The 25,786-nt window shown below is 37.0% G+C and overlaps 1 protein-coding gene across 3 annotated transcripts in view; it reads right to left on the reverse strand.

Annotated features, from left to right (window-relative positions):
- Positions 1-1,181: 1,181 nt before the first annotated feature.
- Positions 1,182-25,786, reverse strand: part of LOC131062656 (mitogen-activated protein kinase kinase 3) — a 147,339-nt gene continuing 122,734 nt past the window's right edge. For 2 of the 3 annotated variants that reach the window (XM_057996364.2, XM_057996363.2), the window contains 3 exons: positions 9,922-10,029; positions 9,573-9,664; positions 3,425-4,281 (listed from right to left, as the gene is read on the reverse strand). In XM_057996364.2, coding sequence (XP_057852347.1) covers positions 3,927-4,281; positions 9,573-9,664; positions 9,922-10,029 — 555 coding nt within the window. In that variant the 3' untranslated portion in view covers positions 3,425-3,926. Of the gene's footprint in view, positions 1,541-3,424; positions 4,282-9,572; positions 9,665-9,921; positions 10,030-25,786 lie in introns of those variants that run through there. The other variant, XM_057996365.2, reaches the window with a different exon arrangement.

Consider the following 25,786-nt stretch of genomic DNA (forward strand, 5'->3'; position numbering starts at 1 on the left):
ATTAACTATCACATATCCTACTGCATCCCATGGGTCATGATGAGCCTAACATGACATGCACCATATTTTCACAATGATATTCCTACTAATTAAAACAATTTGAACCAAGAGAATGCATGGCTCTACAAATGTACGCAGGATTTACTTTGCATTTTGCACTTTATACTATAAAAAATGGGTGAAGTTCTTGCTTTTTGTTTGCATAGCTATTATTGAACTTCTCTTGATATTTAAAAAAAAAATATGCGCACACATGCACCCTCACATATATACTTTTGTGTTCTAGACCATCCCTAAAATCTAAAAATTTTGTTTGGTTCAAAATCACTCCTCACCTTTCAAGGAAAATAAAAATATATATAAGAACTCATTATTTATTAAAAAAAATTACTGAGTTTCAAGATGCTCTTTCATAAAATATAGAACTTGTAGGGTATTCTTAGTCTTAAGCCTTTAAAGTACCATCTAGTGCACAGCAGTAGATCTAGTAGTGAAGACGGACATATGCAACTCAAATTCAGCCAACCATCCACTTTAATATTGACTAATATGGTTCATCCATTATATCCAACTTTACTGATCTTTTGTTTATTTCTGATTCTTTTCATTCCATGGCTCTTCATTTGCAATGAGTATATTAACAAATTGAAGAATGGTGCCAACTTCCAAATTGTAGGGTATTCTTAGTCTTAAACCTTTAAAGTTTAAAGTACCATCTAGTGCACAGCAGTAGATCTAGTAGTGAAGACGGACATATGCAACTCAAATTCAGCCAACCATCCACTTTAATATTGACTAATATGGTTCATCCATTATATCCAACTTTACTGATCTTTTGTTTATTTCTGATTCTTTTAAATAAATAAATAAAAACAAAATTCGCATGATTTCATATAACTTTTCTAGAAAAAATGTTCATTCCATGGCTCTTCATTTGCAATGAGCATATTAACAAATTGAAGAATGGTGCTTCATTTGCAATGAGTATATTAACAAATTGAAGATTGGTGCTTCATTTGCAAGGAGTATATTAACAAATTGAAGAATGGTGCCAACTTCCAAATTTTTTTCTTGTATGGTACCAAACTTCCAATTTATAATAAAGTTATTTTAGTGAGTTAGGATTAAATTTAATAAATAGTTAATTGGGAAGTTGCATTCCCATAAGTTGGTTGGTTGAGGGAAACAAAAGCTTTATAAGCCATTCAATTATAGTAAAAATTTTGGAATATCAATATATCATTTTAATTTTTCTATCCAGATATAATTTAACATTTCTATTTTTTTTTTCCATTTTAATATGGTATGAGAGGATTAATGTTTCTGTGCCTATGAAGCAAAATGGAGTTTGACCCTCTCTGTCGCATTGAATAAGTTTTCATTCCTATTGCTAAGTATTGTAGGAAAATGCATAGAAGATGGGCATTAGAATCTGCATAACAATGGTGCTTAAGCATATGCAACCAGTAGTTGGCATTTGCAGGAAAGTTGGGGCATGAGGAAAGGTTGTGGATCTTCATCTAGAAGGTATGGAACAAATCTGTAGGAGAAACAAAATAACATTAAAGAATTGTTGAAGAATCCTTTATTGATAATACAAAAGCGAATTTATTTAGTAGTATACCTCCAAGCTTTGACAATAATGCATTTACTTTAAACAAAATCAATCGAAGCTTAAAAAGACTGATTTCTTCCTTGATTGAAGAAAAGAATAGAGTTGCTAAAATCATACAATTATTGAAGAAATTGCTTTGTTTGTAAAGAAGGCTAGCAATTCAACTAGAAAAAATAAATGTTACTACTGAAATCAATGAGGACATATTCTAGTGAATTGCATTCAACGTGCTAGGGCTCTTAATGATGGTAAGTTAAAAAATAATAATGCTTGGTGACTACTGAAAATGAAGTAGAAAGGTGTGGTTTTGTAGTGCACGATGAAGATTCTTCTCACAATGCCAATGAGAAGGAATATCTTTTGTTTTTAAGAAAAATTGAGCAGATCATCGTGGAGGTTGGAAGAAATGGAGGCAAGAGAACATCTCTCATCCCGCACTAGCTTCTCATTCAGGGATGATTCACTACGTGAGAAACAACACTGGTCTTATTGTTTGGATCCCTTCATGGAACAAGGAGGGGTATAGCAGATAACTGAGTTTGTCTTGATCTACAGACATGGTGAGTGGTACCTATGGATTATTGAATTTGTCTCGGTTATAGTTTTGCAAATGTGTTATTGTGGATGATTTAGTACCAATTCACAATTGGTTGGTGGTTTTGTTAATGTGAATAATAGAGTTTGTTTAAATTCTCAGGAGTGGTATTCTTGTGGATAACGGAGTATGTCTCAATTCACAGGCATTGCTGGATAATTAGGACATTTGCCTAGACATGAACAATTCAAGGTATTCTAAAAAGGTTCGATGGTTATGTCTCAATTCGCAAGCATTGCTGGACAATTAGGACATTTGCCTAGACATGAACAATTCAAAGTGTTCTAAAAAGGTTCGATGGTTAGCTAGGACATTTGCCTAGACATGAGCGGTTTAGGGTGTTCCATGGAGACTTGGTGGATGATGTTTTTGCAAATTTCCAGTTGGACTGCTGTAGTCAATCCATGTTCTCTCTTTCTTGTAATATAAACCTGAAGGAGGGGTGTTGGAAAAATTAAGGTTTACACTTATAATAAAGAATAAAGTCACTTTAGTGACTTAGGATTAGATTTAATAAATTAGATTAAAAAATAATTAGTCAGGAAGTTGTATTTTCGTAGGTTGGTTGACGGGAAACAAAGGCTTTATAAGCCATTCAATTGTAATGTGAAAATATTCAAATATCAATATATCATTTTAATTTTTCTGTGCAGATATGGTTTAACATTTCCAATATTCAACACATATTTAACACATTTGGCTTGACAATGAGAATGTGTATGTCTCAAACACAAAATTAAGTGTGAAAGCAGCTGCATTGAATTCTCGCTATTTTCTAATTTAATCCATCCAAAACAACCAGAGAATAGTAGTTCTTCCATGCATTCATAACATCAAATATTAGACCATTTGAATTTGAAATCCTTAAAGCAACAAAGAAAAGATATTTTATCTTTAACATCAAACAAAATAAAAATTAAATGATCATTTGATTCTTTCAATATTAGTTGAATCAAACGATGCACAATATTTTTACCTTGTGAGAGGATCAATTGTATGTATAAATATAAAAGCCAGATTTAGAAATTGAAAAGGCTTTTCATGAATTACATAAACATTTTGGAAACCTGAATCCTACAGAACGATCTAGAGCAGAACATGAAAACCAAACATAGGGACATATCACTTAACTCATAAAATCCCAGAGAAGTTTAAATTACAGCCCATTATAGAGGATCAAGACAGATTTTGGAGCAACCAGAAAAATATATAACTAGACTAAAATTCATTTTGATTTTTTAAATTACTAGATATTTTATGTTCTCTTATTACCAGCCACATATTAAGTTCTAATCTGAACTGGGAAACTCTCTGATCTATGGTCTTTTTCTGTTATTAATTTCCCTACATTTTTGTGATTTGAGACGAAGAGTCACTGAATTATCTACTATTTATCAGACTGGTGGATGCTGTCTTTGTCATCTGTGATTGCTCCCAGTCTGTGAATTTTAATATGCATAAGGAGACATAGTAAGTTGTCAAGAAATCTTTCTTACAACAACTACTCAGACTTGCTTCGAGTTCTTGGCCTGTTGCTTCGTAGCTCTAAAATATGTGATATGATCAAAGATCTCAACCAAAGATTTGAGGAAACACAGAGATCAGTTTCTATATTTTTTACACAAGTTTCAAACTCCACGATTACCCACATGCTGTTCTATACACTGCACAAATGCAGATAAAGAATTGGGAGCATACATGCATTCACTTGTATTTTCACTGTTGGATGTGTAGCTCCTGCTTCAATATGTAATAACAACCAATCATCTCTCTTGGTTCCATGATGAATTGTTCATTAAAGGTTCCCATCCTTTGTGATGCCAAGACTGATGAAGAATATTGTGGAAGACCCTCAACTTGCACACCATCCCCAGTAGGTATAAATTGGCTTCCCAGAACAAATGACCCAGATACACGTATTACAATACCATGTTGACCGTACGCACAACACTGAAGGTTTTCAACTATATGAACAAGCCTTTCATCTGGGCAATCTCCTGCGAGCATGCTATGTATTGTTGATAGAGTAGTAAAAATATCATTAGCTCCAACCACTACCTGGTTAGTAAAGCTGAGTCCAAAACAGTAGTGTTAGGAAATCTTGGACTAAAATTACTTTTTAGGCACTCTTGCAAACCTTCCAGTGGAGAAAAGAAGAGAGATAGTTTGAAACAATATCTAGAAGAACGTCATATGTTAGATCATGAGAATAGTCAAATAATATTGCAGGAGATGAGAAACATATCTGCAACAGCTATGTAAAATTTCTCACAATAATCTTCTTTTAAGACTGCAGGACATAGGAGTATGAAAATAAGATATAGAAATCAAATCCAACAGATAGAAGAAATAAATGGATAAAATATTGATTATATGTCCAGCACAAGCATAGATGCACAAAGTGTTGCAAACTCTTGATTGAAAAAATGAAATCAAGAATGGAATAAAGTTTAGCAAACATAAACACGGAACCTTTATAATTCATTCCTGATTAACAACCTGATGATGCACACCCTTCTTGAATGGTCTTCTGCCCTCTGGCTTGTAGCACGAATAAGTTACAAGATGTGTAACTAGATGTCATCAAGATGAAAAATTATGAAACATGATAATAACTGTGTTACCAACTAGCAACAACTTTTGCTGTTATGGAATTCTATAAAACTAACAAGCACATTCAGTATATACTATATGCATATGAACTTTTATAACTAAAAGAAGAGTAGGACATACAAAAGAGTCCTTATGCAAACTGATGCTTCCAAAAAGCTTATTTAACACAGGTCAGAATATATTGAGGAACGCAAAAAGGTGGATATTACAAGCCATGGATTCAACTCATCCAAGAAGTGCACTAATCTACGTGACACTTGAATGTACGTGATAGCTGTATGAGTTTCACATACACATTTTACAAGATATTGCCCAATAGGAACAAGGAAATTTAATTCCTATGAAAATAGATAATATGAAGATATTTATTTTATGTTCAAAACCATGTTGGAGAGAAAAAAAGGACCATTTGAAATGAAAATTAATGGCACATGCACACACCTGCATGCTAAGTCACAGGATACGGCGATTTTCATGGATGAGGTTCGAATTTAATCGAATTTCAAACTTCTATAAAAAAAAATCGAATTTAATCGAATTTCCTCTATAAAGCACTGCTATCCGCCTCTAAACACAACTCAGCTGGTCGTGGGTATTCTTTCTATATGCTTTGTATCTATTGGGTCATGGGTGTCTGCAACTGCTGGGTCGCCCTAGGATTTTCTCCAACAAGGGTCGCTATTCTGATAATTTATTAGAAGTATACATATATTTAAAAATAAACAAAATTATAGAAGGCGAATTTTATCCGAATTTTTTTTCGAATTTTTCCCTTGTCGAATTTCATCCGAATTTCATTGCTGTCGAATTCGAATTCGAACCTTGTGACTTAGCATGCATGTATGCACATGACAAAGGCACACATGCACACGTGTAGGCACACACATGCACGCCCAGATACACACTAAACCCTAAACATGCACACACACACACACACACGTGCACCCACCCAAGCATGCTTACACATTCATTTCAAATCCAACCTCTGGAACATAATTATTCCATTACGTTAAACTATGTGATGGATTTCAACTACAAATATGCCACCCATCATATATGTTGAGCTACTGGTATTGGTCTGTTTAACTCATATTCTTGACGATCATTACATTGGAGGTTGTGGGGCTTTTTAGGCTTACATACTTGACAAACATATCAAATGCTCGAGGAATTCTCTAGAATCAGCAAACTCAAAATTCCTTTAGCTTTATTAAATAAGGGTAAGATGCCATCCATTGTGGACATACACAAGATTGTTTGTGGACTGTTGTAATGTCGCCTTCTCCACAATGATTAGTTCAATGGTCCATTGGCCTATTCTGAAGACCCATAGGCTATTTGGAAGAGAGAATTGGGGTTTCCAACCTTTGTGGAGTTCTGCACGAGCTTTTTAGGGTTTGTCAGGAGGGAATTCTTCAGTTCTGCTTATGGTTTCCTTCTGGGTTTTCCATGAACTCCAGGGTGGCATAACATGCATTTGATTCTTTGGTGAAGTCGGAACTTACTATTTTTGGCTGTTTGGTTGATGCAGTTCTACTGAGCTTTCCAAGCTCTTTCTCTGGGTGCGAAGATTATGTTTTTCGGAGCAGTATTTCTTGACTTACTATTTTTAGTAAGTGGCTATGTTGAGCATTTCTATTTTTAGCAGTCTCGGACAAGGTCCTGACTCAGCACAATTCAGTGGTCTTCATCACACAACTTCATCCTTGATTTTGGTATTAATCAGTATTGGAGTTATAAGTTATTTAATTAAATATTAATTCCTTATCTTAAGGTTTGATATTTAATTATTTTTATTACTGATTAATTGTGTTATGGGGCAACTTAGGAAAAATATCTATCTGCCAACAATATTGTTATTTTCCCAAGTAAATGGCATTAAAAAAAAGGTGGCGTTGAGAAAGATGAAATATTTCATGTTTTTATTATTTTATATCGCAAAGTTGTCACCTAGGACAAAGTTCAAACTTTGCCTAGGGAATTTGGGAAAATTAACGCCATGTCTAGGGGAGGCTATGACATGAAATGAAATTGAATTTCAATGGTTTTGGGCGCCATTTGCATTTGAATTTCAGAGGGAAAAAACTATAAATACAGGTGCTTGGCCTCTCATTTGGTATCAAATGAATTTGCATCTTTATGCTGCCGAATTGGCGACTGAAAATCTGAGCTTCAAAGTGTGGCTTCCTAGCTAAATCTCAGTTTCGTACTTGCAAGATAGTACCTAGCTCTATCCATGTATTCCCAGTGTTGTTGGTGAGTGAGTTGCAAATTGTGGAGTGTTCTATTTGGGATTGGAGTGTTTTCTGGTTGCTGGTCGTGGGACTGCTGAAAGTGTATTTTGCTCACACCTCTTGACCAGGGGATTCCATCATTCTGGGTACCAGCTCATCCTTCCTTCCTACCACTGGTGATGCATATTGTAAGTTTTTAGCATCTTATTTTGAGTGTGGATTTTTATATTGCAAATCGAACTTCCCAAGTTAGGCGTTGGGTTTTGTGAATGCATTGGGAAGCATGCAAAATAAATATGGGTGTTTCGATGGCTTTCCTTGGGTTTGTTTTCATTGTAGCGGGCATAGCAATTATTTAGAACAGATTTTGGGTGAATTGGGTGAGTAATGAGAGAGTTATGAGCGTTTTAGTGAATCCATAGGCTGTTGGTTTTGCAATTCCACCCTACAGATTTTGATGTTAGCAGAAATTTCATGTTCTTATTTGGATATTCAACATTACTCTCTTCTCACATTATCTTGATTATTGTAGGGTTAAGTAGTAATACTACTAACCAATTCTAGTTTGTAACTCTCACCCCGCTGAAAAGTGGAAGAGGCTGGCTTGCCGCCTATTTTCAAGTAAAGTGTAATTCAGTCCTCCCACTGCATAAGTGGTCGAGTGATGTCTGAGTGTAATGGTCCTCCCGCTGAAATATCGCGGTTGAGTGATTTGTGCTTTTGTATGTTTCTCTTGGTTGGTTCACCGCCAAGTTTCTTGCATTCCCGCTGGATAAGTGGAAGGGGTTGGCTTGCCGCCCAAGCATTGTATTGTTTCCAGTTATTTGAAGCTAGCGATCCCCTCAACACCGTATGCTCTCACCTTCCCACATTGGGCACTTGGTGATCAGAAAGTGGAAGGGTTGCATTTTCCAGCAAGTTTTCAGTTTATGCTTTCTAACCTTAACGGGTTATCTATTTGTGGATGATTATTATTGGCCTAAAAAAAAAAAAAAAATAACTGGGATATTACAACTGTTCTCTCCATTTCCTATGTACTTTTGGACCTTTGGACCTTAAGGCTTAATGATATACCAATCCACAACATTTGGAATTTTCGAAATGACTCATTCTATGATTATGTTAACCATGACCAAAGCTCTCCTTAGGCCAAAATGATTATAATGCTGAATTCTGCTACATGGGAAATTTTTATAGAGGCTAGGAGCTACAGAAATTTTCAATATGATTAAATCATCCATAAAAAGATTGCTTATTTATGCTCTACACTAAAAATAGGAAGCACAAAATTGGTTTTCTAATGAACAAAAATTAAAAAAAATAGCATATCACTTCAACCCATAACAAAACTATGATTTAATAGTAGAAATGATTTATTGGTTGGCTACTCACTGTGTAGGAGTTTGTTTTCACTTTTCATGATTCGATGCAACTCCTAATACTTGCTGGCATTTACTTTCCCATGCTACTCTTCTAATATTCTAGACACTAACCCTTGCCACGTAACTCGCTATATTTTTTAGCTTCACATTCAATTGATGATATGATTCAAGACTTAACATTTGTTATTAATTATGTTGTCTATACTTTGTCATTGGAATCGAGAACATTTTTTTTCAAAACTGGTTTCATGCATACAGCGTTACTCAGCATTATGACAAGTTTTGGAGAGGAGAGACGAGTGGATGTGCTTTGGGGATGGTTAGAGAGATCCTCAATTGTACAGGATGATGTAGTGAGTGTGAAATTCAAAATTTAGAAAAGAGGTTAATTTTTATATAGCAAATTTTTTATTTTGGATAATCCTGGATTCAAAGAAAAAGAACACATGGCATGCTGTTGTAGACATTTTCATAAGAACAACTTTAATAGTGCAGCTTGATACAGCTTGATTCACCTTCAATAGGGTTCAAGGATATGATTATTTAATAAATGAAGCATAAAAATAGTGTCTCTACAGCAAACAGAAGTGATTAGTAGGACAGGGTGTCTAAATGAGGAATTTTATTGACCACCCTTAAGCTTTCTCTAACCAATTAATATCTCATGGCTCTTGTCTGAGTATTTAAACCTACTGAATTATAGGGTGATATTCATTTCCAATGAACCTATTTTTAGATTACTGTACTTCATAAGTCCTATAGCCTTCTTTCAAACCTTTGCCTCTGCTGCAAGTAGCAACAATTTTGGATGTTACAGGTAGGGCCGAGATGACCCCTTTGCTAGAATATTAATTGGTAGAAACAATTAATCACTTCCAAGAGAAACATCTCAATATTAATGGGAAAACACAGACTGGAAAAAGAAAAAGAAAAACAACCTAATTTCAAGGATTTGTAGTACAGATACTACTCTTATTATTGTATCTTTCCAAAGCAAAAAGCAGTGTTGAATGTTCTCATTATATTATCTTGCAATAGAAGCACTTATTGACTAACCCAAATATGAAAAGGATATTTCCAATAGAATCTCTGATAAATAGAGACGCCTTGTGGGGAATTGACTCATAAATTACCTGAAAGAAGAATTCTCGCGGTACAAAGTCTTTGTATGATGCCATTGATCATCAGGACCATCAAAAAGCATGTAATAGTGTACAGTAAGCATCTGCATCATACTGTTAATTAGTAAAATGCGGTCTTAGGACAGTATCTATTTTAAATTATTAAATATGTAACTTATATAAAAAAAGGAGCAGTAAAGATGAAAAACACATACAAGCCTCAAAGTCCTAATAAGCGAAACTACAAAGAAAAACATCATATTAAAAGTTCTTCTATGACTAATAAGGTCAATAAACCTGCCAAACAAGTATTTACTGGAAGAAATGGGAAAATCAGCAACTAATTGTCACTGTTACTTACATCAGCTAAATCCTTGAGACGCTCAACAGGATCAAAAATACTTTGTGCAAATGCTGATAAATCAACTCCTGCATTTTCATATTTTTTAATAAAGGGGTGTGATAACAGCTGCATTTCACAAAGGTAAAGAAGACCAGGATTACTATAATGTAGATGAATCCAGGAGTTTCTTTTCATGCATAACATGGTCAGAGAACAACTACTTTCAGTGTCTTAATAGAGAACAGATGTCAGTTATGACAAAACAATTTGTTGGAAATATTGTAAAAGGAAATCACTAAAAAGCTATCACTTTTAAAGCATACAATATCAGAGGTATTAGCAGCAGGAAATTCAGACCAGCTAGAACCTTGATCAAACAAATATAGGACAATTTAGAAGAGCATACCTTACACCACAAACTGTTAGCATTACCTTTGCAGCTATATCACAACTATGAATGCATCCCAAAAGTCCAATCTAGCAACTTCAACTTCAATTTCAAGAACCCTTGTTATTCTATGGAATTTCAGAACAGAGTCCTTTTATGAAATAATCTTCAAAGTTCAAAGAGAGGACAAGGAGATGGCAATGTTTTGAACCCCCACAATAGTTTTCAGCCATTTTACTCTTTTCATGAAATTCTTATAATGTGATTTGTGAATTAAAAATGGCTTAGACAAGTTCCTTAAATCTTTGAAGAAGTGACACTGATATTTATCTATAATCATGTGGTTGGCATCATTTACATATATATCAATCAATGAATTGTGAACTAGTTCAACAAAATTAATAAGCGGTTTCCAAATAATGTTAGTGAAGACCATAAATGTTCAGATCCACCATTTACTGTTATAAAAGAAACCTCAGGATCTACAGAGAAATTGTTTTCCCTTACCCATTGTAGACATCCTGAGAGTCTGTCAGTCTGCCTCTATGACTGCAAGGCAGACTGGCCAACTGAAAATATATATATATTTAAGAGGTCACCCCTGTTGCTACCAAATTTTTTGCAATCTTCCCTCAGTGTAATCTTGTCAAACAGTTTACTTGCTTGTAGTGTTTTCTGAGTTTGAAGTATGTAATGCTATTGGTTTGGGCAATGCTTGTGTTGCAAAGTTTTGTAAACAAAGGTTAATACATTTACCAACTAATGACATGATGAACAAAAGATAAAGATTCTCTTTATTAATTTTTTTGTCATAAAACACAGTTGAAGTACAGCAAATATTCTGACTTGTTACATGGAATACAGCAATCAAGAACCTACATACATTGAACAGCATCATACAAATGGTAGTTCTGAAAGTGTTATTATACTATTTGCAGAGATTCCAAAGAATATTTATAACAGAAATAGAGATAATTTATCCACGCTCCTACCCAAATTAATGCCAACGCCTTTCTTTCAAAACATTCAGACAAGATACAGTGCAGATTGAATAATATTCAGGTTGCAAGTTGGGCTTAAGTGGATAGTCCCAGATTTCAGCAATAGGGCAAATAACCCCTCACAGTCCTGTCATAGCATTTGACCAGCTTCAATAGCCTATTCACATGAAAATCTGACCTGCAACCTGTTGATGTGTTTTTTATGCACATGCGAACACAAAATAAAATACCAAAAAGTATCTTATCCTCTCTTGAACAAAATCTCTCAAATGCTGAAGATTAGCTTAAGGATCACTTGAAAAGACTCCAAGGTTCATGAATGTAGAGTCACTATGTGTGGATAAGCTCTATTGGTTGGTGTGATTGCTGGTATCACAAAGGGACTTACATTCGAATGCCTGAATGCTTGATTTTCTGGAACTCGATCATCTGATGTCGCTATATGGTGATGCTTTATTTTCTGAACTAGCTTGAATTAAAAAAAAAAGGCAAAAGGGAAAGGGTTGAGAGAGTCTATTCTAAGACCTAGAATGTAGGAACATGGATGAATGACTATATGGAATCCTACCGAGAGAGGTCTCACCATCAACTTGAACAATTGACACAAGCTCAATGCAATCTTCTAAGGGGATTCCAAAGATGTTCAAATCAATACCATCATTGATCACCATTCAAGTTAATGCATAAGCAATGAGTGTAGAACGATTCGAAGCTAAGCTTATATCATTCCAATTGACCACACAAGGTGCACTTACAATCAGCAAGAGGCTAGTGGTATGGACTAAACAGATTCCACATAAATACATTCAACAACTTCTTCCATTCATATTAATTGACATGAAAGTAAATTGAGAAGCAAAGACCATGCGAATTGTTGAAGTAACAAATCAAATTCACCATAACTTCAATGAAATCAATTGTTCTCTACAACAAGGTTTGGCAACAAGGTTTGCCTTCTCCTAATCTAATTTCTATTCTAATTGCTATTCTATTCTCTCCTATTACTAACTATTAGCTACTCTCCAACTATTAACTATTAACCTTTACAAATGAGAGAGTTTGAGCTTTATATAGAGAGCTCATTTATAATGAATGGCCAGGATTAATTCTCCATCAATGGCCAAGATCTTACAATGAAAACCCTAATTAGGGTTTGTTACAACAAACTCAATTTGACCAATGAAATAATTACAACACTTCGGCATGACCAATAAATAGCAAGGGTAGGTGCCTCGGAGTTTGTGCCATCACTAGTGAGTCAGGTATATTGCATCTAGACATGCTGATGTGGAACTTCTTCGATTGGTAGAGATGCATCTAGACATGCTGATGTGGAACTTCTTCGATTGGTAGAGATAGTGACTAGGTTGATGACTAGGATGCCACTTCAACTCGCACTTTGTAGGTTTGATAGATCATCGTGAAGGAATATCTCTTGATACTCAACATTATTCAGCTTCAGTGATGATGACGATGATCTTCTAACTTTGATTAACTCTTTTGAAACTGTCTTCTCGAATAGCCTTGATCATGGAAGAGCAAGGTATATGTTGTCCTCATTTTTGTTTCCAAAAATGAAGGACCACTACGATGAAATTTTTGTGAAAAAATGAAAAAATTTACTCTATGGCATGCTTCCCGAGGCAGAATTTCGACTAATCCTTGGACTGGCTTAATCCTCAGTCCATCCTCGAACTACGTTTCGAATTTCGTCAAATTCTGGGTTCGTTTGCCATGCCTTTCCTTCAATTTCGGGTTTTAAAACCCAGACTGCAGGTGGAGAATTTTCTTCAAAATGCAAGTTTTAATGATATTCATTGTTGTGGTCTTTGTAGGGGAATTTTTTATCACTTACATGTGCATTTTTTATTTCAAATATGTCACTTGTAATTTATTTTTAGTTTCCCATTTAATGTTTTTATCTTTTTGTTGTTTTTTGGTCATTTTTTAGTTAAAATAGGGGTTTTTTAGCTCAACTGCAAGTAAACTTGCAGTTTGTCCAAAAAACCCCTACTTTAATGGGTTTTACATGTAATAGGGATTTTAAATCCCCATTACATGTGTGCAAGTGTTTAATACTTGTTGTAGGGATTTTATTTCCCCCTTTACAAGTATTTTTAAACTTGCAGTTTGTCTTTTAAAACCCGATTTTAGCATAAAGTTCATTTTTGACAATTTTTAAACTTGTCATTTGTCCAAAAAAACCCGATTTTGGCTTAATGAGTGAAAAAGTGAATTTTTAAACTTGTTGTTTTATATTTAAAACCCGATTTTAAGCATGAAAGAGGAAAAAGTGCAAATCGAACTTGTCATTTTATGTTTAAAACCCGATTTGCTTCCTTTGAAGAAAATCGAACTTGTCATTCATTTTTCAAAACCCGAAATGCAAGAATGAAACGATTTTGGACTTTTTCAAGGCGAAATTCGTGGGTGAATCGTTGGATGATGGGGGCGTTTTGAGTTTGCATCCTATCTTCTTGCATTTTTTGACATCTATCATGCCATTTCAAAGACAAATCCGCTGGTTTTTACCCTAAGGAACAGCAACTGCGTTTTTTTAACGTGCCTCATGAATGCCACGATTTGAGCGGTTAAATCTTCAATGTTGCCCACACTCCTAAATCGTTTTGGCCTTTCTTTCTAAGGCGTGGAGGGTAAGAGCAGGTTCGCACCATTTAATGGTGCATTGAATGTGTAATGAATGCCACGTTTTTTCACAAAAACGTGACTCTCTTGGCTGCGTTTTTTGGCATTGATACCTCTTCAAACACCTTTGGTATTATTGCTTTAGCAAATACCTTGATCGTTTTGCTGCAACAAACTTGAAATGAACACTTTCATTGGCATTTTACTCTTGCAAGTTTAAGATTGCTACCATTTTTGGGGGCATTTTCACAAAAACGTGATAAGGGTTTAAAAGTTCAGTTTTGCTTCTTCATCTCAAGAAGTATTGCATTGTTGGAGAAGCATTTTGATTTTCCAATCAAGGTATGTTCTTCCTTTCTTCTCTTCTTTTTATTTTCATGTTTTCTTCATTTTTTTTTGTTATTAATTGCATTCTTCACATGTGTTGTTCTTCCCTTAAAATTAGTTTTCATGAAACAAATCTTCCCTTTGAAATGCAATTGTTAAATTGCATCATTCTTCTCAAAATTCCATCTTAGCTAGTATTCAGGATTTTTAATCTCGATTACAAGTTCGCTGGAAATTGTTGTTCTTCCCTTACGGTTGAGAAATTTAATCATTTTCGGTTAAATTTCCAAGCTTGAAAAATGTGAAATACCTCTCTCTTGCAAATTCGTGTTTTGAAAACCGGATTACATGTTGAAAAGATCTTCCCATTTTCATGAAAATGACTATCCCGGATATTCCCATTTCTATCCATTCACGTTCCCCATATCCGCACTTTCCATTTCCATCATTTCCCGCAAGTCAAAATCCCATTTTTCATCCGTTTCTCCATTTTCGAATTTACAAGTATACTTGTATTCGGGTTTTAAAATCCCGATTGCATGTATGTACTTTCCAACTTGTATACTTGCGAAAATTCCCCCAAGATCCGAAATTGGTCAAAGTCAAGATTTTCCCATTTCTACATGTCTTCTCTCTTCTTCTCACAAAACCGTGAAATTCAGAGATCGAAGTTTTACCCATTTGAAAAAAGGAAGAATGATATTTGCAGCTGTTTATGATGTGGCCTTAACCCTTTTAAGTCTTCATCACAGCATTCCAGGTTCGCAATCAATGTCAGATTTGCCGGCATCGCCAACTCCAAAGAAAATGAAATACAAATATGATAAATACCAGAATGAGGTTACACCTTCCCAGGTCTCCTCGCCATTGGATCGCGTCAGGGACACAGAAATAGGGCATGTTGATATGGCAGAATTCATTCACAGGGTAGAAGATCCACAGGATAACAACTTGCAGCGGCTGTTGGACAGCCATATCCATCATGCGTCTTTTTTCCCAGTTGCTGCCCTAGAACCTGAATTTGTTCTTGCATGCACCCATCATTTTGACAAAGAGTCAAGAGTCATAAAAAATGATGATGGTGAAGCCATAATTCGTCTTGATGCGGATACAACCGAGAAGGTCTTCAAAATACCTCCTGCACCTGTTTACATGGAAATCACCAAAGAAAGTGCAGCAGAGTATTATGTGAAAAGAGAAAAAGATTGCAAGCGCCACATCAATAGGTGGATTCATGAGCCACGTCCTTCCTTCTCAAGATGGGCAAAGTTGTACCGTTGTGATTTCAAGTGGGAGATAGGAGACACCATCACTCTTCTCAGCAGAATGTTAGGCCTTGAGCACTCTAATGTCTTTGAGCCATGGATGTATCAATTCATCATGTTCATACGGCAGTCACATCACATTTCATGGGGTGAAATCATCAGCGATGCTTTGTGCGAACAACTTGCAGCGGTTCCTACCACTATGACCTTCTTTATGAATTCTTATTTGGTATATTTAGCAGCATCACTTAGACACTTTCCAGGTCTTTCTACCAAGGGTGATCGCTCTCTCATACCAGTTTGGGAATATTATGACCAGCTGCCTTTGAAACCTAGCAGACTACATTTTAGAAGAGTCCAAGACGCATTCTTTGGATATTTTATGTGTCAGTTTGACATGGATCTCAGAAATAAGCGAGTATCAGATGAGGCATGGGTCAAGGTATCTGAGTATGGGTGCTTATTCCTGCAATTTCCCACCTTCACCTATATGAGGATTGGGTGCTATGATGGACAACCATACATGCTACCAAGATACCCGACCGATAGGATAATTCTTATGGAGTTGGGTAGACAGATTATGGCTGTTCATACTCTTCAGTCTGCTAGACACAAGATTGGAATGGGGATCTCCAGCACAAATCCGTTGAAAATTGGTCGATACTCCCTTGTCACATCTGTGAAGGCTAAGGCCATGGAGGTTGAATTGCAGGAAATCAAGCTTAAGAGGTTCAAACCTAGAGCTGATTTTGATTATAGAGGTATGAAGGAAAAGATCAAAAAATCCTTTGTACATGTTCATCGCATTGAAGACATCTGGGCAGATCTCCGCACAGAAGCTGAAGTCCTGAAGATGGATTACTGCAGGCTCACTGTTGAGCAAATTGTTGACTTGAACTTGGCAGATATCCCACAAGGGATGATTGATGATGGGCGTATACTTGATCCTGAATACACTTCACGGAGGGTTGAGGAAGCTCCACTTCCTTTGATCCAATGGTCACATAAAGAGTGCGTCTCCATTCTTGATAGATTTCAGCCTATCTTGGCCAACACTAACGCATGGTTGAAAAGCAATGCTGTTAGACTTATCAAAATCAAGGTTGGTAAAGAAGATGATTCTACAGGGCCTCTTGGACGAAAGTCTGAGATTCAGATTGATAATAAGGAGGGTGCTTCATCTTCAAGCACAAGGATCAAGTTACGAGTTAGTCGTGCAGTAGTGCTTCCTCCTGAGGAGACAACTACTCGTGGGAAGGAGAAATCACGGTTCCATGTTCGGGTGATCGATCTGGATAATCCAGAAGAGGGGCAGCAATCTGATGATGCGCCTAAGTCTCCAGTTTCAGACACGCCTCATGAGGTCATTCCTCCAGTTTCTATTGAGACGCCTCTTTCTCCCCCTGATTTGCTCATTGATGAGTCTCCCCAGAATGCAGTTCCCATTTCAGCATACGGGCCTTCTCCTGAGCAACAACGAGAAAGTGTGTTGGAAGTTCCTGAAGATAATCCCACTTGCATTCAGTTATCAGAAATTGATACTTCCACTTCTGGTTTTGAAGAATTCATGAGGCAATCTTCATGTCCGTTGTTAACTGAGCAAAACATAGTCGCTATTCAAACAGATATTCCTCCCAGAGTGACCACAGTGATTCAAACAGAAACTGCTTCTCCTTTGCCTACAGCTGTTACAGGAAGTGAGTTGATGACTTTGCCTCCATGGCTTAGTTCTTTCACCCCGAAAAGAAAGAAGCAAGAGATCTCACCTGATGCCTTCGACTACCAGCAACTCAAACAGTCCAGATCCAAAGTTGCTAAGAAGGCGAAGACTATTTCCAGGGTAACTGTTGATAGCAACAAGATGAAAGTAGCTGAAATTGTGGAACCTATTGCAGATAAACCACTTGATGAAATGTCAGCTGCTGATTATAAGGTTACAAGGGTAGAATTGGGCAAGCAAACACATGAAGTCATTAAACATGATGCTCAGTTTTCTGTTGCTTCACTAGTGCAAAGGTGTGACGATCTTCTTGCAAAGAAAGACAAGCTAGAAGAAGAAAACCAACAGCTCATGGCAGCCATCAATAAAATCACAAAACCTGCTGCTGAAGGGAGTAACTCCATAGGTTCTTCCGGTTCCCAAGAATCGATTCGTGGAGTAGAAAGGGCTGCTCAAAAAGTACAAGCACTGGATTCCTGGATTGATCACCTTCATGATCAATGCGTGCAAGTAATAAAAGACATTTTTCAAATAATGTCCAAGCTGGAAACCATTGAGGAGAAATTGGATCAGACTTCTAACACTTTCAAAAAGAATCTGGAAAGTGTTGAGAAAAGTCTAACAATCTGGCGTACCATGCCCCAACAACAGCTGAGTATTTTGCAGGAGCACACCATCATCTCTTCCAGGGTCATGTACTTAGAATATGAGGAACTCATGGAAAACAAAACCCTTGTTCTTAAGTCCCTCATCGAAGAGATCAATGATGCAAGGAGATTCCGGAATGAAGTTTATCAAGGTATTGTCTCACATTGTGAAAGGGCCTCTTGCAATATAGTAAGTCAGGATGGAGAGCTAATTCCAGAAGAAGTTCTTGCGGACTTACAGATGAGGATTCATGGTGAATGGAGGAGTGAACAATTCTCGGCAGTTTCAATTCAAGCATTGATGAAACATCAAGCCTTTTTGCATGAGATCCAGTCCATCCTTGATAGAGACAATTCCGCACTCCTCCGCTGTCACGACACTATTGTGAAGACTATGGTAGTTGCTAAGAACACTCATGAACCGGATCCCGAGGAACTACAAGCGAGCATCCGGAAATTTCAAGGATTCATGTCTTCACAAAAGGCAACCTAAGTGTTTTTCAACACTTAGTTGAATTTTCTTTCTTTCGTAATCTTTAGTTGTAATTTCGTTTTGACAAGTTACATGTAAAAATATTTTTTGTAAAATGCAAGTTACACATTACTTGCACTTTTGTAATTACATGTAAGACAACTACAAGTTGTGTCCGATTAGGACTGTAGTTGGAATAAGTCTTAGTTAGTTGGAGTAACTCTTAGTTAGTTAATGAAGTCTCAGTTAGTTATTGAATGAGTCTTGGTGGTTGAGAGAATCTCTCAAGTTAGTTAGGATCCTCCCACCTTTTTCTCAAGGCTCCTCTTCTATAAATACTTGAGAAGTCCATTGTAAATATATCTTTTGGGAAAGCAAGCAAAAACTCTGCCAAATTTACAGCAAGAAGTCTTTGAGCTTATGTATGTGGATTGAAAGTTTTTGAAGAAATAATAAAGAAGGACTACTCAAGTTTTGAGTCTTTGAGCTACATGTTTGAGTTTGAATCTTTTATTTCTTCTATGCCAAGTGTTTCTAAAGGAGCTTAGTCCAATCTGATTTGAAGTCTTTGAGCTGCAAGTAGAGAAGATTAATTAAAATAGGAAACTCTCTTGAAGGAGCAGCAAGTCTTTGAGCTTGCGTCCATTCTTGAGGAAAATTACTGTTTGATAAGAAATAGCAGCAAGTCTTTGAGCTTGCATTAGTTCTTGTCTTTGTGTTAAAAGAATAGATTATTCCAGTCTTTGAGCTGTTATCTTTTATTCGTTGTAAAATTTAGTATAGCAAAGGGTAGATAGGACTTCCAATAGTCAAGTCTTTGAGCTTGATATTGCTGTCCCGTCCCGAAGGAAGTGACGGGAGTCTTTGAGCTTTCAGGAAACTTCACTTCCTTTCTCTCATTTTACTTGAAAGTGGTTACTGCTGTTATTCAATCGCTATCCTTTTCTGTGAAGAGAAAAAGGATATTGTCTTTCTTGAAAAAAGAAGAAAGATTGCTGTCCCATCCAATTTTATTTTCCAAGTTGTAGTTAGATAGGGGGAGCCTTCCCTTAATTAAGAGAGTTTTTACTCGTGTGCTGTAGTTGAAACCACAATTTTGTATATTTCCCCAAGTGTACAAAATTTTCAACCAACAGTATAGATCTTAATTTTGAAGTATTGATGATGCCTTGGAACGACCTCTTTCGGAGTTTCAAACTCCTTCTCTTGTGACTCCCTTCGTGTTGTTGATGTTGTAGATCATGTCTTTGTGTAAGTGAATGCCTCTCGTATGATCTCCTTATTTCTTTCTTCATTTCCTACAAAAAAAAATGAACGAGTATCAAATATACTTGATATATGGATTTAATTAGAGCATATAAAGAGAATTTGCCCTCATAAAAGGACACTTGAAGTTGTTTTTTGCTCATGAAGAGGAGCTCTTAAAGTCTACTCCTAATCCACTGCTCATGAAGTTCGCCTTACTTCTCATAAAGTGATCTTTGAATTTTCATCCTTTCAATTCAAAATGATTCTTTCCAATCATCAAATCTCTTTCAATGTAGTGGTCTTGTAGTCAATCTTGCCAATTCACTCTCAATTAGGAACAAATGAAGTAGAATTCACTCTGTAACTTTTACACTTGAAATTCACCCTTGAGGCTCAAAACATGAAGTTCGCTCCCCTCTGTCCATTCATGAAGTTCACTTTTATATATTGAGTTTGTGAAGTTCGCTCATGAATAGATAAAATTCGCTTCCTTGCTGTTGAAATTTCCAATCTGTACTTGAAATTCGCTGACTGCTGCTCAAGAGAGAAAGAATAATCGTTTGATTTGATGCTAAAATGATTATTTCACTCTTACCTTTATAGGCGATCAAGGTGAAAGGTTGTGCCTTTTCCAATGTAGTCCGATTTTGTCACATTAAAACAAGTAAAAATTACCTTTGGCTGACCTGCCCCATTTGATTTCAAATTTGTTTTGGGCGCCTAAGTCCTGCATTAGTCAATTTCGCTCCATTTTATCGACTCGTGAAGTTGCTTGTTATATAGAATTCGCTCCTCCTTACTGATTCATGAAGTTCGCCTGAGATCCTTAACTCATGAAGTGTGTTTTTCGCTCCAATGGCTCAATACATGAAGCGTGAATTCCGCTCCAATTTGCTCACTCATGAAGTAAAGAATTTCGCTTCAATTTGTCAACTCGCGAAGTGCATTTGGAATTGAATCCATTCAAGGTGATTGCTATCAAACATCCTTCATTTCTCCTTCAACTTTGCTCATGTGGACTCGCTTATGTAAGCTCATTAATGAGATTCGCTCCAAAAGGTGAAGTCCTGAAGTCGCTCCAACATGGCAAGTCGTGAAATTCAAGTTCGCTCCAAGGGGCTGAGTCATGAAGTTCGCTCCAAAGTGCTAACTCCTGAAATAAGGAATTCGCTCCAATTTGCTCATTCATGAAGTAGGGAATTCGCTCCAATTTGCTCATTCATGAAGTAGGGAATTCGCTCCAATTTGCCAACACATGAAGTCCACCGTTGTAGGTCAATTTGTGATGTTGAAAGTCGTTCATGCAAGCTTAAATATCAAAGTCGCCTTAAGGGGTGTGCACATGAAGTTTGCTTCTCTCATTTTGCTTATTCACTTGTCTTGTGAAGTTTGCTTGAATGAAACTCGCTCATTTCCTCAAAACATGAAGTTCGCTCCTAATCACTCAAACATGAAGTTCGCTGCAATACTCCAACTCATGAAGTTGCAAAATCCGCTCCACTACTCCAACTCATGAAGTTGCAAAATTTCATCCCAAGGGGTGTGCACATGATATATTATTTCAATCACTTTGCTTTGTTGAGCTTGCTTGTCATGAAATCCACTCCAAAACTCTCCAACCTGAAGTTCGCTCCAATACTTCAACTCATGAAGTTCCTTCAAACATGATATCCACTCCAAACTGTAAGATCGTGAAGTAGGGATTTCGCTTGGGTCGCTCAACTCATGAAGTATGTTTTTTCGCTCCACTTGCTAAACTCAGGAAGTATAAATTTCGCTCCAACTTGTGAGATCATGAAGTTCGCTTGCAAAACCCAGCTCATGAAGTATGAATTTCGCTCCAAAGTGCAAAGTCCTGAAGTTGTAAATTTCGCTTCAACTTGTGAAGTCATGAAGTATACTTGTGCTTTTCAATACTCTTGAATTTGTTTTGATTATGAGTTGCGCTGACTTTTGGGATGAATCTGCTGTAGATATTTGTTCTTTCAGATGAAATTCGCTGGTCTATACACTTGAACCTGCAACTTGAATGGATGAATTCACTCTGCTAATGACTAAATTCGCTGCTCTGCTCTTAATATTCAACATGAAAAAGTTCGCTCCAAAATGTCTAAGCATGAAGTTGATTCTTGATCTTCTCCAACATGACGTGAATGCTCACAAATTTCTTTCATTCTTCCATCTTCAACATGAAGAAGTTCGCTCATCTAGGTGGATTCATGGAGTAGTAAAAAGCGCTCATGTATGTCATTTTTTGAAGTTCGCTGATCCACCTTAGTTTATGAAGTGACTCTTAAGCTTCACCCTTGATCTTGCTCTTAAAATCACTCCTTAATACAGTCATTGTTTCAATCCTCATGCTGATCATCCATGTCAGTGACAAGGAAAGGTTGCACTTGTGAATGTTAAAGATTCTCGCTCTATTCACTGAAGCTCTTCCATTTACAACTCTTGGTGTCCAAATCAGACTTCTAAGAAGTCAATAAAAAATACATTCTAGGCCAGATCGGTGACTGAAAGGATTAGAAACATTGCCTAGCAAAGGAAGTCATTTTTGAATAGCTATCTTCCAGCTTGATGTTGTCTGGAAATGTGAGTTGTTTATCTTGAATCTCAACGTGACTGGTCCTCCATGCTTCCGTGGATGCTCATCTTTCCAGCCCTCCATCTTCATACCAAACCTGCACAAAATTAAGGAGGAAAAACACCCAGATTTGAACATGAACAGATTGATTGTCTTCCCTTCTTCTCTGATCTGGTTTAAATTTGATCTTCTTCACCAGATTGCATTAATTTCTGCTTGAATTCATATCAGGACTGCATATACTGGTATCCAGAATCTGATGTAGATTGTAATCCATGTCTGTCAGATTATTCACTTAAATCTACACCTCCTGAATTCTCCCTAAAATATGATTACCTCAATTCAAATATGAATTCGCATCTTTGCCCTGTCATTTACTTATGTTCCTTTATGGTCTGATTTTGAATTTAAATCCCCCCAGTGTTTTTGTTTAGATGACACATCTTTTACTTTAAGGCCGGCTTCCTTATTCAATGCTGCCACCTCTTGCCTTTTGTTTCATCGTGGCATGTGTTGGGGATATTAGGGGTCCAAGGGAATGGTGAGGTGGCTGCTCCCTTTTATTTAGAATTCCTGAAAAAACTTTTCTTTCATTTCAAAATTTTGCTGGGGCCCATGCAATGCAAAAAAATCATTCTAAATTCCCAATCCAAAAGTAAGTGGGTCCCAGCAAAGAGTCCTAAGAAACAAATATTTAATTTTCCATTTCTTTTGAGTGTGTGGGGCCCAAAAGATGATGAGAGGAATGTGGGGGAAGTGGTAAGGGAAGCTGCTACGTGGGGAAAGAAGGGGAATGGAATGTTAGAGGAAAGGGGGACATAAGGGATATAAATGATGGAAGTAGGATATACGTGGGGTTAGGAGGTATAAGGGGTAGTGGATGGAGTTAGGGGAGGTTGGGGAATAAAATGTAATGGGAGGTATAATGGGGTAATGAAAGGGTAGAGGGGGTGAGGTGATAGTTAAGGGAAAAGGTAGGAAATGGAAGGTGGGTTAGGATAGGATAGGGGGAGGAGGTAGAAGGAGGGGGGGGTGAGATGGAGGGTAGAGGATATAGGTGTGAGTGTAGGTGAAGGGTAGGGGATGAGTATGCTAGGATGGGAAGAGGGTTAGGTAGATAAAGGTATAGGTTGGAAGGAGGGAGATGAATGAGATGGAAGGGGTGATGGAGGTAAAGGAAAAGGTAGTGGTAGGGGTAGGTTAAGGATGTGGGATGGGAGTTAGGAAATATAAGGTAGGTTATGTAGGTGAAGTAGGTTAGGATATGGGGATGGGTGGAAGGAAGGGTAGATGGAGTATAGAAAGGTAGGTGGGTAGAGGATATGGTAAATGGAAGCGAAGCGTGGTAGGGGAGGTGGAAATGGAAGGAAATGGAATGGTGAAATGGTGATGGCGATGATGAGAAATGGAAATGGGAGCGATCGGGTTTGGGCACCCACTGACAAGACTGGGAGAAGTGGAAGGGATTATGCTTTGGCTGGGCAAAGGGAGTGTCGAACCTCCATTCTTAAGAGAGGGACTTGATCAGCTCTTGAGCAACTACAAACAAAAGGTTAATAGCAAAGACTCGACAACGACTAACAACTAAGCTAAGACGACTAACCTAGAAAGCGAAAAGTGGGGGTCCCCATTTGCGATGGGGCGATGTGTGAATACCTCACAACACAACCCATTTGAAATCAGATGCTAGACATAGCAGGTGATCTTAATGCCTCATTAGCTAGTTCAATGGTCACCAAACCCCACGTTTAACACTTTTGCACACACATCTGACATGAAAGAATCGCCCAGCTCCTCAAGGAATGCCCACGAACTACTCTGGGAGTGATTTGCCTGCAATATTAACTGAAAACTTGCCCACCAAAGCTATTTCAGTCACTAGGCATGTCAAAGGATGTCACCCAACTAGAGAAATTCAATGCCTAGCAATGGGTATTGTTGTGACATTTTCACACATCACCCCATTGCAAATGGGGGCCCCTTCTTTTTGCTTGTTAGTATAGGTGTTTTTGCTTAGTTTGCATGGCTTGGCAGTCAATCTTGTCTCCTAGATCTAATAGGGAAGGTGATGTCTTGTCAATTGGGATGAGAATGCATTGTTCAATCCATAGAGTAAATGTAACAATCTGTCCTTGCCATGGGTAATCACTGATTTGAAGACTAAATCCAGGATCCTTAGGAGAGCAATCTTTAAATTGTCAGGAAATGTGATTTGAGATGAAGAAATTCACAAGATGAAGAGTTGTTTAAGTAAGAGAGTTGTCAAGTTGTCAAAAAAATTGTCAATTGTTGTCAAGGAATGTCATTAGGAAAAGTAAAACAAGGAAAATACAAGTGCAAAAATTGTGAAATTTGAAAGGAAAGTGAAGTGATCCCACACTCTTAATATCAAAATTCCTTCTCCAAGGGATAAAATTTTGAATTCCTTCCTAGTCTTAGTTTTCCTCTCGAATTCTTCCTTTTGAAACATCAAGTTTTCCTTGCAAGCCAACAAAATTTCTTTTCAAGGTGACATATGTCCTTGTCCAATGTGCAAATGCGCTCTAACTTGAAAATTCCTTGACAATGTCTCAAACTCGCTCATCTCCTAAGCAAAATTCCTTGACACAATAAGAAATGTACCCAATGCCTTAAAGGATGTGAAAGTGCAATTGAAAAATTTCTTGTTCACCTCTAATTTGCACCCTCCAAACTTGGAAATTCCTTGACACTATAAAAAATGCGCTCAACATTTCTTGCAATAGGTAGAATGGCACTCTAGATTTCCATGCATGGTCTAATTTACGCCCATCATTTCCTAAGGAAGGTGGAAATGTGCTCCACCTCATTCGTCCTCCCCTACGTTTTTGTGCTCAAGGAGATATTTGTAAACACGATGTCAAGTTGCCCTCCCAAAGAACAAGGAACATTTGAGACTAGATGTTAGCTCAGCCTTGATAGGGATGAGGAAAATAATTTAAATTCCAAGTAGGCCAGCCTGATTAAGGAACACTGATGATCATATATATATATAGGTATCTATTGCAATTCATTTCAAACATTTTCAAATACGAATCAAGGCAAAGTTAAGTGAATAAAAGGCAGACATGAAGCGAATTGAACCAGACCTTGTAACGAACTATTTATACTAGATATTGAGGTGAATTACACCAGGTTTTCAGGCAATTTTTCTAGCAGATTGGAGCAAATCACATCAGCTTGGAGGTATAAATCATAGCAGACTATTGATCTGTTTTTTATGCACTGTAAGAACCCTGCTGATTCTAACTCCTGAAATACTATTGCTGATGTGTTTTTGGATTTTCAAGGTTTTTGAACAATTTTAAAGCAAAAAATAACAAGTGTGCTAGGCAAGAATTGCACATAAAACTGAATAGAAACGGAATTGAGAGCAACAGCAACTAAATTATGAATAAGATAACAAATACAATTAATTCTACTACTAATAGCATACCCATAGCTCCTCAGCTTATTTTAAATGAAGAATTCTGGAATTTGCCAGCCAAAACTGGGAAACTAACCAAAATGAGTGTACAAATCCAAAATGTGATTTCTCTGAGCCAGAAAGTTGATGGAATATCCTGA

The sequence above is a fragment of the Cryptomeria japonica genome, chromosome 8 (assembly GCF_030272615.1).
Source record: "Cryptomeria japonica chromosome 8, Sugi_1.0, whole genome shotgun sequence".
NCBI lineage: Eukaryota > Viridiplantae > Streptophyta > Pinopsida > Cupressales > Cupressaceae > Cryptomeria > Cryptomeria japonica.